This window comes from Aethalodelphis obliquidens, unplaced genomic scaffold, assembly GCF_003676395.1.
Source record: "Aethalodelphis obliquidens isolate GAN/ISIS:26980383/991018 unplaced genomic scaffold, ASM367639v1 scaffold133, whole genome shotgun sequence".
NCBI classification, from domain to species: domain Eukaryota; kingdom Metazoa; phylum Chordata; class Mammalia; order Artiodactyla; family Delphinidae; genus Aethalodelphis; species Aethalodelphis obliquidens.
In genome coordinates this window covers 213,094-226,070 of record NW_020838077.1, presented here as the reverse complement: position 1 = coordinate 226,070, position 12,977 = coordinate 213,094, and the positions used below count along the sequence as shown (strand labels likewise).

Sequence of the window (12,977 nt, the reverse complement as noted above, 5' to 3'; positions counted from 1 at the left end):
CTAAATATGCCTGGGATACATGAGGCACTAAATATTCCTGATACACTAAATATATTTGGGATATGGGTTATCCATTCTGGCCCCCAAGCGTCCTTTGCCCAAGATAACACAAATAAAACCCATGGCTATTTGGCAGGCAAATTGGTGAGCAAGCAACAGATGTGGTCAGGGGTAATAATCTCTCTTTGATAGGTACTGGCCAGGGTCTATCTGTGGACCTTCTTGCCCAAACCTGGACTCTGGGCTTCATAACCAAACCATCAGTAAGGAAGTTTGATGCAGCAGAAAGATATCTGAACATTGTGTAACCCATGATTCAGCTACTGTGGCCCATCTCCTTGAAATCTTATTTTAAGTCTTAACTTACCTCAATCTTTCCCCTTGTCTCAGGTTATGTGTTTAAATTAATTTTAAAAATCATGCATCCCCGACATTTTGATTTAATTTGAGTCTTTTTATGCCATGGGAGAGTTTGCCTGGTAGTGTGTTTGGAGGCTACCAGGGCATCAAGGTACCTTCCCACAGGACAGTGGGGAGTCAAATGTGGAAGTAGGAAAAATATTAAGGAAACTGAAGCCAGTAACCTAGGGGAGAGAAGATGGTCCTCAAGCCAGGGTGGTAGCATAGTGGTACAGAGAATTGATGTTTCCATATATACTTTGAAGGCAAAATCAAGAGGATTTCTAGAAGAATTGAATGGACAAGAATGAAGTAATTATCAACTAAATGGGGGAGTGTTTTAATGAAAGATTGGGAGGGGGGAATACTAAGGATTCTATTTTGGACATGTTAACTTTAAGATGTCAAACATTCACGTGAAGAAAAAATATAGGGAACTGTGGGGAATTCTCTGGCTGTCCAGTTGTTCAGACTCGGTGCTTTCACTGCTGAGGTGTGGGTTCAATCCCTAGTGGGGGAACTAAGGTACTGCAATCCACTCGCCCCCAACCTCCACGCAAAAAAAAAAAAAAAGAAAAGAAAAGAAAAGAAAAAGAGAAAGAAATTGGGTGTATGTCTGTCTGGAGTTTAGGAGAGAAGCCTGGGTTGGCAATATAAAATTGGAGGTCATTAATGTACAGATGGCATTGAAAGTCTGAACTTGGTGAGATATTCAAGCGAGTGAGTACAGAAAAAGAAGTAGTAAAAACTTAGCCCTGTATCCCCCAACATTAAGGGTCTGGGGAGAAGAGATGAGCTAACAATAGATACAGAGCCTCTGGTAAGAGAGAACCAAGTGAAGAAAGTATATCAAAGAGAAATTGTAGGGTCAATTATGTCAGTGTTTCCAATAGGTCAAAAAAAAATGAAGACTAATAATTGGTCATTGGATGTAGAAAAATGATTGTATATTAGTTTATTTTCTGTCTTTCCCTAGTAAAAAGAGACTTTTTTTTCCTTGCTGTATCACTAGTGCCAAGTACAATGCCTGAAGCACAGCAGTCATTCAGTAATATTAATGAATTAATGAACTAACATTCCTGATGCTATCGACTGAGAGCTTTCCTGTATACTCACTAGGTTAGAGTCCTGAACAAGCAATGAAACTGTGTTAAGTAATACATGCTGATTCTCAGGGTATTTAGTCACGATATTTTTTTCTATTTGTTAAGGTTTTAGTGTAGACTATGTTGTGTTTTTTGTTTTTTGTTTTGTCTGCATTGGGTCTTTGTCGCTGCGCGTGGGGTTTCTTCAGTTGTGGCAAGCAGGGGAGCGGGGGCTACTCTCTGTTGCAGTAAGTGGGCCTCCCATTGCGGCGCCTCCTGTTGTGGAGTATGGGTTCCAGGAGCATGGGCCTCAGTAGTTGCAGCATGCGGGTTCAGTAGTTGCAGCACGTGGGCCCTAGAGCGTGTGGGCTTCAGTAGTTGTGGTGCACGGGCTCAGCGGTTGTGGCTCTCGGGCTCCAGAGTGCAGGGTCAGCAGCTGTGGCACACGGGCTTAGCCGCTCTGCAGTATGTGGGATCCTCCCTGGCCAGGGATGGAACGCATGTCCGCTGCATTGGCAGGCAGATCACCAACTACTGCGCCACCAGGGAACTCCTACGGTTTCTTTTTTAAGGGTAATTTTCCCAGTACAGCTGGAAAGGAAAGCCAAGAAGTTGTCCTTGGTTTCTGATGTCTCGATTCTATAACCGCTGAACCTAGCAGATGTTTATAGCAAGAACTTTTTATGCAACAAACTTTAATCCATTAACCACAGATAAAATAAACCCATGAATTTTGAACTAAATCCTCTCTTGGGAGAAAGGTAAGGACTTGAACTCCTGGACAGGCCCTCTCATTGCAAGAAAGGATGATTGATCCTTTGTCCATTAATTTGGGTCTGAGCTTTGGGTCTGAGAGTTCCACAGCCTTTGAGAGCATTCTCTTAAAGTTGAAATTGATGAAAAGAGGGTATTAAAACACCGAGATTTCCCCTTAGATTTGAAAAGGCCTGTGGGACCAGTAGAAGTGGGAAGTGCTAATGAGTTGTATTTGAGGTGACCCAATCCTACAGATTCTGATTAACTGGTCTAGGGAAAGACCAGTTATTATTTAAACAAACAACTTTTTCATAGTAATTCTTATGTGCCTTCACATGAGAGACAGATCTTTTGTCCACATGATGTCTGGGTTTCTCTTTGGAAGTTAAATTCTATGGCTATTCAGAAAAAATGAGATGAGGTTGATAGAAAGTGAGAAAGAGAAAGACAAAAATCACAGCAAACCTACCCAGTTATGCTGTGACCATCCTCAGAAGGCTAAGGAAGGCTCCTCCTGCCTTTTATTTACCACCCAGAATGTGAGTACAAACGAACAGGTGTGACACTTAGGAATAATCAAGATAATATCTCCAAGTGCAAAAACTGGTTCAAAAAACATATTGACTTTAGGGTATTTCCCATGGCCCCATAACAGACTAGAGAATCTCAGCTGGAATGTGGTTGTGATGCAATTAGGGATGAGGCATAGATGAGTAATAACTGCTACACTTTGCACTTACTATTTGTCAGGCACTGGTACTTAAGCACTTTTCATTTATCAACTCATGAATCCTCAAAACAATCCTTTGAGCGAGGTATCAATATCATTATCACACAGTTGTATAAATGGAGAAACTAAGGCCCAGAAAAGATGTGTAACTTAACCCGTTCTCACCACAAGAGAATGGTGGTATAGGTTTAATCCCAAGCCATCTGCTTCTAATGATTATGCTTAAACGTTTCACCATCTTGCATTCCTTTGGTAGTGAAGTCACAAAACAGGACATTTACATCTCCTAAAATATTTATTTTTATCTTTTACATCCTAAACAGAGAGATTATTTTTTATGTCCAAAATATATGTGGGTCTGCTTAGCGGTGCCAAGTCGGACGATTTTTCACAAGTAGAAAACAAGTACATTTTTCATTAACATGCTTACATTAATGACAAAAAATTAAGAAAAATATGTCTAAAGAAAACATATGTGCTCTCCATACGTGGACCAGGAATTTTGTACTTTTGCTTTATCTGAATCCATTACTATAACTGTCCCTCCCCAGTTCTTGTCACCAGTGACATTCACTTCACCAAATACATAAATTAAGACTTAATGAGCGCTAATTATGAGCCTCGCCTTTTAAAATCAACCAAAAAACCCTTTACTCACTTGACTCTATGAATGGACTAATTTAAGTTTAAAATGTTCTCCCTATCCTTTGTGGTAAATAAGTGATCCAGACCAGTAATAGGCTACTGACTATCCCTCCAGGGACATAGAACATGCCTGCGAGCTTGATTTGACAAGATAGTTATTACCTTTAGAGAGGCAGAGATGTCACTAACTAATCTTAAAGACGAATTCTTTTTCTATAAAACTTTCCCACTTTGGGATCTGAATACACTTTTTCCAAGTAACACTGCCAGACTCCAGATTGTGTGTGACTTCTTGCCAGTGGTACAGTGTATTAACTGATACAGTTACCCCACTTTTAATAGGTGGTTCAACTATGTTACCTTGTAAAAGAAAAAGTTACATAGTAGCGAACGTAGGCATCTGCAAGGACTTTCCCCACTACCTCCTTTAGCAAATTACACAACTAAAGATTCCATACCAACTCAGCGTGGATATATCCTTAGGTAAAGAATTGACTGGACAGCGGTCCTAACGACCCCTGCTGTATCTAGGCGGGATTGGGAACACACGCGTCCCAGAATGAGCACAAAATTTCGCAGGCTAAAGTACAATAATTAAATACTTTTTAACATCTCCAAGCAATGAAAAAATTAGAGAATCACAGCTCCTTACAAGCGAAAAGTAGGAAGCCCTGAAAAGGGCCTTTTGTTAACAGAACAGACACAAAACTGAACACTCTAGCCGCCAAAGCCGTAAAGCGTGCGTCCCTGGCGCTTGAGCGCGTAGACCACGTCCATGGCGGTGACGGTCTTGCGCTTGGCGTGCTCAGTGTAAGTGACAGCGTCCCGAATCACGTTCTCCAGGAACACCTTCAGCACCCCGCGAGTCTCCTCGTAGATGAGGCCAGAGATGCGCTTGACGCCACCACGCCTAGCCAAACGCCGAATAGCGGGCTTAGTGATGCCCTGAATATTATCGCGCAGCACCTTGCGGTGGCGCTTGGCGCCCCCCTTTCCGAGACCCTTCCCGCCCTTCCCACGACCCGACATAACGAGCACTTACTGAAGCTCAACAAACCTTTGCTTCCACGGATCGCGGATGCAAGCTTTTATACGTCCGGTAGCGGACCGAACTGAGAACCTGAAGGCGGGAAGTCCCTCCCTAAGCGGGGGAGGGGAATTTGACCAAAAAAAAAAAAAAAGAAAAAGAGGCCTTCTCTGTTCCTTTGTACTGTTTCACGCTGTGGTAACTTATTTTGTTACCATGTTTTAAGGCTTTAACAATTGCTTTTGAATGCGCACGCAAAACATTAGTGTTGTGGAAAAGGGCAAAGCTCGTTATCTCACCACACAGAGATCACTGCTGGTAGCTAATTTGGTATTTTGTTGAATAGATAAAAGCACATATTCTTTCAAAGAAAATGTATGCAATGCTGCATATGCCCTTTTAAAACCTCTTTACACTGCTGTATTTAACTCAATTTCCCTTGAGTTTTTAATAACAAGTTATTAATGTCTGCTTATTATTCCTTCCCATTAATTCTCCATAGCACAGTTTTAAACAATTCCCTAGCAATTCCTTAATCAGCCAGATTTTTAAAATAATTCTTTTCTCCACCAATGAAATGCCTTTAACATCATACTTGGAGCTATTACTAAAATTCTATTCTGTTCTATATACTATGGTTTCCCAAATCTATTTGTTACATTCAGAATTAATTTGGGGATAGATGATTTTTTTTTTGGTCTGGTTGATCAAGTGGTCAGCAAGCAAGATTTATGGATTTATTTGCCAGTGATAAAGTACCCTTTTTAATTTCTGTAATGTACTGGGGACACTAGTTCTTCCTATTGTGTTTCCATTAAAATGTTTTAAACATTGTAACTTGTTTCAAGAAAAAAAGAAAACGCCTTTGGGTTTTTCAGAGGCACCAGGCTTTCCTACCAACATAGGAAAGGTATAATTTCAAAGAGAACTGAAGAGGTGAAGGAAAAAATTTTAAATTTCCAACCTTTTCTCTTACAAGAGAAAGGACTCAGGTTTATATTTCAAACTGCTCTTGTTTACTCCATGACTAAAAGCCATCTAATCCCTTTAGCAATGCTTATCATTTCACAGTTACGTATGGGAGGTGGTGGAGCAAGGTGGGGTACATTGAAAGGAGAGGGAACTAGGTGAGAAACTAGAAAATGAAACAATCTACATTATGCTGTCTCGTAACTCATCAAGTCCTGTCAGCACTCGATCTTAAAATTACCCCAGCTTCCAACTATTAAGGTTGAGATTTTAATAATGCATAAGGTTGTGGGCCCGTTGCAGCTTAGGGAGGAAGCATTCAGACACACTGGCTGCGAATTCGGCCTCCTTGTCAACTAATACCTTCGACTTCTGAATCCTCCAGGAGTAAGTAATTCCTTACTTCAATTTCATAGGCAGTAAGTAGCTAAGTAGCTTATTGGATAGGACCCAGAAACTAGGTAGCTTATCGGGATAGGATCCAGAAAACCCAGGATAGGATAAAGAAAACCCCAGGAGTTATTGCGATGCTCTGGCTACTTGCAGTGCAATGAGTTATCTTCAAATACTTCTGCAAACTGAAGGATACATGCATTATTAGTTCTTCACTAAGTACACGAAATCTACTTATAATAGTGAAAGGTAACTGTAACGAACATGCAAAAATGCATGAGAATCAAGGCTCCCCAAAAAACGTACAAACTTTTAATCTAAAGCTATACTTACACATTCAAGAAAACATGAAACATTTCAAAACAGACCTAACAACGGACAAGCTCTTTTTCGGAAAGTGTAGGTGGCTCTGAAAAGAGCCATTGGGTGTGAGAAAGTCTGATCAATCGCTCTGCAATCAGTGACTCACTTGGAGCTGGTGTACTTGGTGACAGCCTTGGTGCCCTCAGACACGGCGTGCTTGGCCAGCTCGCCGGGCAGCAGCAGGCGCACGGCCGTCTGGATCTCCCTGGAGGTGATGGTCGAGCGCTTGTTGTAATGCGCCAAGCGCGACGCCTCGCCCGCGATGCGCTCGAAAATGTCGTTAACAAACGAATTCATGATGCCCATGGCTTTAGACGAGATACCGGTGTCCGGGTGGACCTGCTTCAGCACCTTGTAGACGTACACCGAGTAACTTTCCTTGCGGCTGCGCTTGCGCTTCTTACCATCTTTTTTCTGGGCCTTGGTCACCGCCTTCTTGGAACCCTTCTTCGGGGCAGGAGTGGACTTGGCAAACTCAGGCATGGCGAAAAACTGCGATACAAGGGATAAACGAAGATCAGGACACCAACAGGTACCTCTTTAACAACAAGGCTTTATGCAAATGAGGTGCAGTAAAGGTTTCTAGTGATTGGTGATTCTTCTCCAGTGAAGTCATAGCTCAGTTTTGCCCAATCAAGGTAAGCATTCTGCATAGTCGCGTTTCCATTGGTCTAAGTGAAAGTAAAATGTTAGCCAATCGTATAGCTTCCTTTTCGCGCCCAGCAGGGGCTATAAAAGGTGCGCTTTAAAGCTTTTGCGTCAGTTATCTTTGGAAGCGTCGGTTGGTGTCGAGTTATGTCTGGGCGAGGCAAACAAGGCGGCAAGGCTCGTGCCAAGGCTAAGACCCGGTCTTCGCGGGCTGGGCTTCAGTTCCCCGTGGGCCGAGTGCACCGTCTGCTCCGCAAAGGCAATTACGCTGAGCGGGTCGGGGCTGGCGCTCCGGTGTACTTGGCGGCGGTGCTGGAGTACCTGACGGCCGAGATCCTGGAGCTGGCGGGTAACGCGGCCCGCGACAACAAGAAGACGCGCATCATCCCGCGTCACCTACAGCTGGCTATCCGCAACGACGAGGAGCTTAACAAGCTGTTGGGTAAAGTCACTATCGCGCAGGGCGGCGTCCTGCCCAACATCCAGGCCGTGCTGCTGCCCAAGAAGACCGAGAGCCACCACAAGGCCAAGTAGGGATCAAGTTTGGAAGCAACAAAAGGCTCTTTTCAGAGCCACTTCTATCATCATAAAAAAGGTGACACGACTTGGTACATTTTTAATTTGTTCTGTGAAGTACAGTACTGATACTCTCTAGTTAGGCTTCAGTCCTAGAATATCCTCATCTTTCCTGTTCATATTTCACAGTTGTTATTTAGAAGTCAACAAAATTGACATTTGTGTTAGACTAATTTCAAAGTCACTGAAGCTACAAGGTTATTGGCTCACATCTATCTAGGTCCATATGTGGGAGTTAGGCAAGTGGCATAAGTGAGTTTTTATGAAGCCAAAGTATCTGTTGGAGGGGCCCTGAGGTGGTTTTTTTGTGAATGATACACAAACTCATTTGGGGTGTCAGAAAGATAGTAAATCCTGCATCTTAAAATTTGCTTTTAAAGAGTTGTTTTAAAACACGATACGCAGTCGTTACTTAGGCTTATTTTCAACAAATATCACACGCTTGGATACCAGGCATTAAGGATACAATGTTAACGAGACGCCGCCGGTCCTAAAGAAAGTCTAATGGGGAGAAACAAAAGTAAATAAAGAACAATTTAGCAAGATAAGTAAGCTCAGAATATAAGGGGAGCATAGAGGAATAAGATCTGTGAGAGGTAACACTTGGTCTGAGGATTAAAGGAAGTCGGGAAATAGAGGAAAGTGTAGGGATTCCAGCAGAAAATGAGCGTCACCAAATTCATGGCTTGTGGTGTGTGCAGGCAAATGAGAAAAAGTTCGATACTGGCAAATAAGGCAGAGTGATCGCAAGAGAGGAAGAGCCAGAGGGATTTCTAGGCCAGTCCTTTGGTTTCAATGCTTTATATATACTAATGACTTCCAAATCTTATGTCCATCCCAGACTTATCTCAAGTTCAGACATACACATACATCTACTTTCTGATAGTCTTGTAGATCTCCGGCGAATTCAAAATGTATATCCCAGACTGAACATCATCACTACTTTCCCAGTGAATCTTATCTTAGTACTTGGCATCACCATCTACCCATTAGCATGAGCCAAAATGGTCTGGCGTCTTGAGTATTCATTTTTGTGAGCCATTACTATAGCAAAAATCCAAGTTCCTTGTATGGAATGATGAAATTATGTTGAAATTCCAGAAAAGCTTAGGTAGAAGGATAACACTACCGGAGTTCAGCACTTAGTTTAGAGACATGGAATATTTGTATCCACATAATTAGAAATGTACACATAACTAGGACTGCTCATTTCCCCTGAATAAATCTTCAAATAATGAGGACTGAAAGATTACTTGGGGAAGCAATATACTGACTGCATATATTCAGGGGAGGGTGCCCTACCCAGCCAGCAGAAAGGGCCATCTCTGTTGTGGGCCCCTCTTGACTTAATATCTCAGTTCCCCAAGCTAGAAGGCCCTGTTTACACACTCAAGAATACCAATCTGATTAGAAATTGGCCTTAGATGTGCCCGGGGAGGGGGTGGGGGACGACTGCTTCCCATGAAATCTTTTTTCCCATAGGAAGGCTGATTCCTGGGAGGGGACACTCAATTATTTTTTGCTTAAGGTGTTAATCCAAGTAGAAAGCATTAGATCATTTTAACTTGGTAAAATATTAGCATCACCCTAAATCCCATGTGGAAATCATAGGTCCTACATTTCACAAGCCCCCTCAGAAAAGGAATGGGCATGATTACATCTGACAGTCTAATCGTAGCAGTAGTGTTTTCTAACTAAAAGAGAAATTAGGAATGTAAGAAAGATCTAACCACTTGTTTTACTACATTGGGAGACGGAAATAACACATACACCTGGTACTTAGAAAATCACAATGTATAAAGTTCACCTGTCTCCCACAAGCAAAGCTAGTAGCAGTAATTAGCAGGGAAACAGTCCTTTTTCAGTGTGCATGTAGGCGGCTCTGAAAAGAGCCTTTTGGGGTGGATGGGAGACCTTCAGGCTCACGCCCTCTCCCCGCGGATGCGGCGGGCAAGCTGGATGTCCTTAGGCATGATGGTGACGCGCTTGGCGTGGATGGCACACAGGTTGGTGTCCTCGAAGAGTCCCACCAGATAGGCCTCGCACGCCTCCTGCAGCGCCATCACGGCAGAACTCTGGAAGCGCAGGTCGGTCTTGAAGTCCTGCGCGATCTCGCGCACCAGGCGCTGGAACGGCAGCTTGCGGATCAGCAGCTCCGTGGACTTCTGGTAGCGGCGGATCTCGCGCAGGGCCACCGTGCCGGGCCGGTAGCGGTGCGGCTTCTTCACGCCGCCCGTGGCCGGCGCGCTCTTGCGGGCCGCCTTGGTGGCCAGCTGCTTACGTGGCGCCTTGCCGCCGGTGGACTTGCGAGCGGTCTGCTTAGTGCGAGCCATGACTAGATGGTTCAGCTAGCATAAAGGCGCGCCCTAGCCACCTATTTATAGCGAGAGTCACAAGCTGATTGGACAAAAGGAGACCAGGACTATCCAACCGGTAACCGGACTGGTTAGGACTCGAAAATTTTATTTGTTGTTCCCCCAATCCTCCGACAGTGTCAGTTATCTGTGACCTCAATTTTTTTTCATTTTTCCTGTAAAGTTGTTTGCTCTGTAACAGCAATTTCCAGTAGAAATAAATACAAGCTACATAAGAAACAGAAACTTTTCTAGCAACATTAGAACAAAATAAAAACAGAAGAAATTGTTTTTAATAGTATTCTGTTTAACCTCATATATCTAAAATATTCATTTCAACATGTAATCAATATAATTGTTAGATATTTCACATTAATTTTTTTTATTTTGCAGTTTGAAATCCAGTGTGTATATTACATGTCTACTGCTTTGTTCAAACGAGCCACATATCCAGTGATCAGTGGCCACAATTGGTTAATAGTAGCACTGTACCATCACCCCTCAGCTTTCCTTCAAACACGAATTTTAAGAACTTAAAAATTTTTTTCAGTAAGTACAATCTGATTTGCATGTGAGGAATTAAAGGGTTAATAACTTCATAGGGAAACTCATCCTTACATGAACTTCTTTTCATTGTTAGTTAGTATAAAACAATTCCATTGCAGCACAATTTATTTTTCTATTTTAGGAATGTAATTCCTTTGTTTTTAAAGAATCTAATTCCCCACCAGTAACCTATGTTTACCGCAAGCTACACACCCCTTGGGTTTGCATCTACATCCAATAGTTCCTTAGCAACTGGCAGAACCTTAGGAGAGCCTCCTTGCCTGGCATCTGATACATCTGATCCTCCCCCTCCCCCCAGGGCCTAGAAATTACCAAGGCAGGCTTTTTTTTTTTTAAGGAAAAAATGATCTAATCCCATCAGTACAAGGTCTTTTAACAATAAAAAGACTAAGAAAACGGCATTTTAAACTAGAACTTAGCATTTTTATCCTGAAACGAATGATCATCGACTTATATAGACATCTGTTTGTATGGATGGGTGCGAGGGAGCTTGGAAAATACTTGAGAACCCAATAATAAACAATGAGTATAATTGTCAGGCACCTCAGCTAACTTTTCCAATAAGAAGCCTGAGTATTTAAATATTCCTTAATCAGCAATATAAAAGGTAATGTACACTGATGTGAAATTAGGTCTTTCTCAGATATCTTACGGCTCCAAGAATGGCCTTTGACCTAAGATACAGGTTTGGTTTGATCCCTGAACATTCAGGATGTCTAGAACCCAGAAAACAAAGATGTCTTAAAACTGCCACAAAAAGGCACATTGACCTTCCACCAGAAGTTTGTGCTTTCCAGAGGTTCATGATGCGTAGAGGTGAAGGTGACAATACTTAAGAATGACTCACTCCACATAACCCCTCAAATCTGCCAATGGTGTTGAATCAAAGTTTATAGGTTATTTCACACACTTTAACATGGAGTAGAAATCACTTCCTAACACAAGTTTTGAGGTTGGTATAATTCACCTATAATGGTCCTAAGTATTATCTAGAGTATAAGCTTTATAAACCTAGTGCTCAGTTCTTCCCAGAAAACTGTAGGTGGCTCTGAAAAGAGCCTTTGGTTTGATTGCGAAACTTGAGCTGCATCCAGACTTCTATTTGCCTTTGGCCTTGTGGTGGCTCTCAGTCTTCTTGGGCAGCAGCACGGCCTGGATGTTGGGCAGGACCCCACCCTGCGCGATGGTGACTTTACCCAGCAGCTTGTTGAGCTCCTCGTCGTTGCGGATGGCCAGCTGCAGGTGGCGCGGGATGATGCGCGTCTTCTTGTTGTCGCGGGCCGCGTTACCCGCCAGCTCCAGGATCTCGGCCGTCAGGTACTCCAGCACCGCCGCAAGGTACACCGGCGCGCCGGCCCCGACCCGCTCGGCGTAGTTGCCCTTACGGAGCAGGCGGTGCACTCGGCCCACGGGAAACTGGAGCCCGGCCCGCGAAGAGCGAGTCTTAGCCTTGGCGCGAGCCTTGCCCCCTTGTTTGCCTCGTCCGGACATGGCTCGGGATCAACAACGGCTATCAAAGATAAGAAGCAAAAACTTAAAAACGCATATTTTATAGGCCCTGCTAGGCGCGAAAAGGAAGCGGTACGATTGGCTAACATTTTACTTTCATTTAGGCCAATGGAAACGCCACTATGCAGGATGCCTACCTTGACTGGGCAAAAATTGAACTATGACGTCAGTGGAGAAAATCACCAATCACCAGCCACCTTTATCCCACCTCATTTGCATAAACCCTTGTTGTTAAAGAAGCGCCTTTTACTTTCCTGGTCCTTTGTTTCATTTCGATCGCAGTACTTTAGCATGCCTTAGCCTGCGACGTCCACTCCTGCCCCAAAGAAGGGCTCCAAGAAGGCGGTGAATAAGGCACAGAAGGATGGCAAGAAGCGCAAACGCAGCCGCAAGGACAGCTACTCCGTGTACGTGTACAAGGTGCTGAAGCAGGTCCATCCGGACAATGGCATCTCGTCCAAGGACATGGGCATCATGAATTCGTTCGTTAACGACATCTTCGAGCGCATCGCGGGCGAGGCGTCGCGCCTGGCGCATTGCGCTCGACCATTACATCCAGGGAGATCCAGACGGCCGTTCGCCTGCTGCTGCCTGGAAAGCTGGCCAAGCATGCAGTGTCTGAGGGCACCAAGGCTGTCACCAAGTATACCAGCTCCAAGTAAATGTGTTTATAGGCGTTACCAAACCCAAAGGCTCTTTTCAGAGCTACTTAACACTTCTCAAGAAAGCTGGGGAGCCTTGCCTGTCATTTCCGTGCGGGGGGTGGGGGAAGGTGGCGGGGAGAGAGAAGGAGGAGGTGTCTTTGCTGGATTTGGGTAATATTTGAAGAGGTGACGTTTAACCCAAATTTGGTGTTAATCTGACAAATGTTCAGACAAGGAAGTGCATTTTGGCGAGCACTTCTGGTGTCAACACTATGTTCTTTGATTCATCTAGCCCGTCTCCCCAGGTTTTGA

At 43.7% G+C, this 12,977-nt stretch overlaps 3 protein-coding genes and 2 pseudogenes across 4 annotated transcripts; 2 read left to right on the top strand and 3 right to left on the bottom strand.

Annotated features, from left to right (window-relative positions):
* Window positions 1-3,231: 3,231 nt before the first annotated feature.
* LOC113616239 (histone H3.1-like) lies at window positions 3,232-9,924 on the bottom strand (annotated as a pseudogene). The gene is made up of 2 exons (XR_003431251.1): window positions 9,592-9,924; window positions 3,232-4,656 (listed from the first exon to the last, which is right to left on the bottom strand). The product of XR_003431251.1 is annotated as a histone H3.1-like (transcript).
* Window positions 6,372-6,877, bottom strand: LOC113616235 (histone H2B type 1-L-like). The gene has a single exon (XM_027099590.1). It carries the CDS (start codon window positions 6,848-6,850, stop codon window positions 6,470-6,472), a length of 381 nt encoding a protein of 126 aa, XP_026955391.1. The 5' UTR covers window positions 6,851-6,877; the 3' UTR covers window positions 6,372-6,469.
* Window positions 7,157-9,439, top strand: LOC113616230 (histone H2A type 1-H). Its single transcript, XM_027099584.1, has one exon. The coding sequence runs from the start codon at window positions 7,163-7,165 to the stop codon at window positions 7,547-7,549; it is 387 nt and encodes a 128-aa protein (XP_026955385.1). The 5' UTR covers window positions 7,157-7,162; the 3' UTR covers window positions 7,550-9,439.
* A 991-nt stretch (window positions 9,925-10,915) lies between the features above and the next one.
* LOC113616229 (histone H2A type 1) lies at window positions 10,916-12,077 on the bottom strand. Its single transcript, XM_027099583.1, has one exon. The coding sequence runs from the start codon at window positions 12,001-12,003 to the stop codon at window positions 11,611-11,613; it is 393 nt and encodes a 130-aa protein (XP_026955384.1). The 5' UTR covers window positions 12,004-12,077; the 3' UTR covers window positions 10,916-11,610.
* A 235-nt stretch (window positions 12,078-12,312) lies between these two features.
* Window positions 12,313-12,698, top strand: LOC113616234 (histone H2B type 1-like; annotated as a pseudogene).
* Window positions 12,699-12,977: the final 279 nt, after the last annotated feature.

Excerpts from the sequence above, each read along its gene's own strand:
- LOC113616235 (XM_027099590.1), bottom strand. The coding sequence starts at position 6,850 with ATGCCTGAGTTTGCCAAGTCCACTCCTGCCCCGAAGAAGGGTTCCAAG.
- LOC113616230 (XM_027099584.1), top strand. The coding sequence starts at position 7,163 with ATGTCTGGGCGAGGCAAACAAGGCGGCAAGGCTCGTGCCAAGGCTAAG.
- LOC113616229 (XM_027099583.1), bottom strand. The coding sequence starts at position 12,003 with ATGTCCGGACGAGGCAAACAAGGGGGCAAGGCTCGCGCCAAGGCTAAG.